Source organism: Amphimedon queenslandica, unplaced genomic scaffold (genome assembly GCF_000090795.2).
Source record: "Amphimedon queenslandica unplaced genomic scaffold, v1.1 AMPQUscaffold_11724, whole genome shotgun sequence".
Lineage (NCBI taxonomy): Eukaryota > Metazoa > Porifera > Demospongiae > Haplosclerida > Niphatidae > Amphimedon > Amphimedon queenslandica.
Window position 1 is genome coordinate 10,348 of NW_003548034.1, and position 1,197 is coordinate 11,544.

Genomic DNA, 1,197 nt, shown 5'->3' on the forward strand with positions numbered 1-1,197 from the left:
GAAGATAAAATGCTGGAGATAGAAAGAGGAGACCTACTCTTGCTCTATCGTGTAGAGTAGAGAAAGGAATTGTAAGAGATCCCAACCATTTCTTTTCTAATCTTTGATGTCTCTGAACTTCATCCTACACATCACATGACATCAAGTGACATCAAATGACATCACTCACCATCGATATATTCACTGTAATCTCATCATACAAATGTATCTCCAATTCATGTGATATTTTCTGTAACGCTAATGGACTGAAATCATCATCAGGCGGACTATAAATATAATTACAATGAATCATGTGATAGTCACGTGATGTGGTAGTACCTACCAAAAAGGTAACGTCAGCTCTTCGTTCCAATGTGGGTATGGTCCATGGGCTGAGGCTGTCTTGCTGGACTCCTTTCCAAATCTCACCTCAACAAAACTTTGAACAAGAGTCTAATTCATAAATGAGACAATTTTAAAAATTAAAAATAAATAATAACTATTAGTATTGTTATTGATTTATTATTATCATCATTATTATGAAAGTAGACAAACTATTATCATTATTATCATTGTAAAAAATTATTATTATCACTATTTTCCCTTACCTCATTATATCTTAGTTCTTCTTCTCGTACGGGTACATTGACTGCCCTCACGACCCTTACTCTAATGTGGCAGGACTCAACATGTACATTCTGTGGCTTTGGTTTCCTACGGAGGGTCCTCACTGGTTTCAGAGGACGACGAGGAGCAAAGAAACCCAGCAAAGTCTTGCCAAGAGTACTAAAGAAATTATATTGAAATGCTTATAATTAGAGCCAGCGTACGTGATATTTGGTATGACTTCTTCGTGAATGACGTCTTCAAGCGTAAGCTCGTTGGTCAGATGTGACCCCGCCCTCTTTAAGACCTTCTCTCGGACGTCATTGAGGTACCTAAGTCTTTGCTCTCTCCTATTGTCATAGAAATTACCAAATATGGAGACAGGGAGCTCAGCCAGACTATATGGCTTGTAGTCATTGACCGACTGAGAATGGCAGGACAGAAAATTAGGAATTAAATGTGCAATTATATTACGCACCTTCCACAATGAATCACTGATTCCCTCTTCATTCATTGGTATGCACTGTCCTTTCAATGCAGGATGCTACAATTAAAAAATGGCACAATACGTGTACATGTAAAGCATGTATCAGTATATATTTTTTTATCTCA

The 1,197-nt window shown here is 37.3% G+C and overlaps 1 protein-coding gene across 1 annotated transcript in view; it reads right to left on the reverse strand.

The window, feature by feature from the left end:
- LOC109588989 (uncharacterized) overlaps positions 1-1,173 on the reverse strand; it is a 4,682-nt gene extending 3,509 nt beyond the window's left edge. Inside the window, exons 1-6 of the mRNA XM_020005104.1 lie at positions 1,064-1,173; positions 810-1,009; positions 588-765; positions 323-432; positions 170-266; positions 34-124 (exon numbers count right to left, since the gene is read on the reverse strand). Of these exons, the coding sequence (XP_019860663.1) occupies positions 34-124; positions 170-266; positions 323-432; positions 588-765; positions 810-1,009; positions 1,064-1,099 (712 nt within the window). The 5' untranslated portion in view covers positions 1,100-1,173. The remainder of the gene's footprint in view (positions 1-33; positions 125-169; positions 267-322; positions 433-587; positions 766-809; positions 1,010-1,063) is intronic.
- Positions 1,174-1,197: the final 24 nt, after the last annotated feature.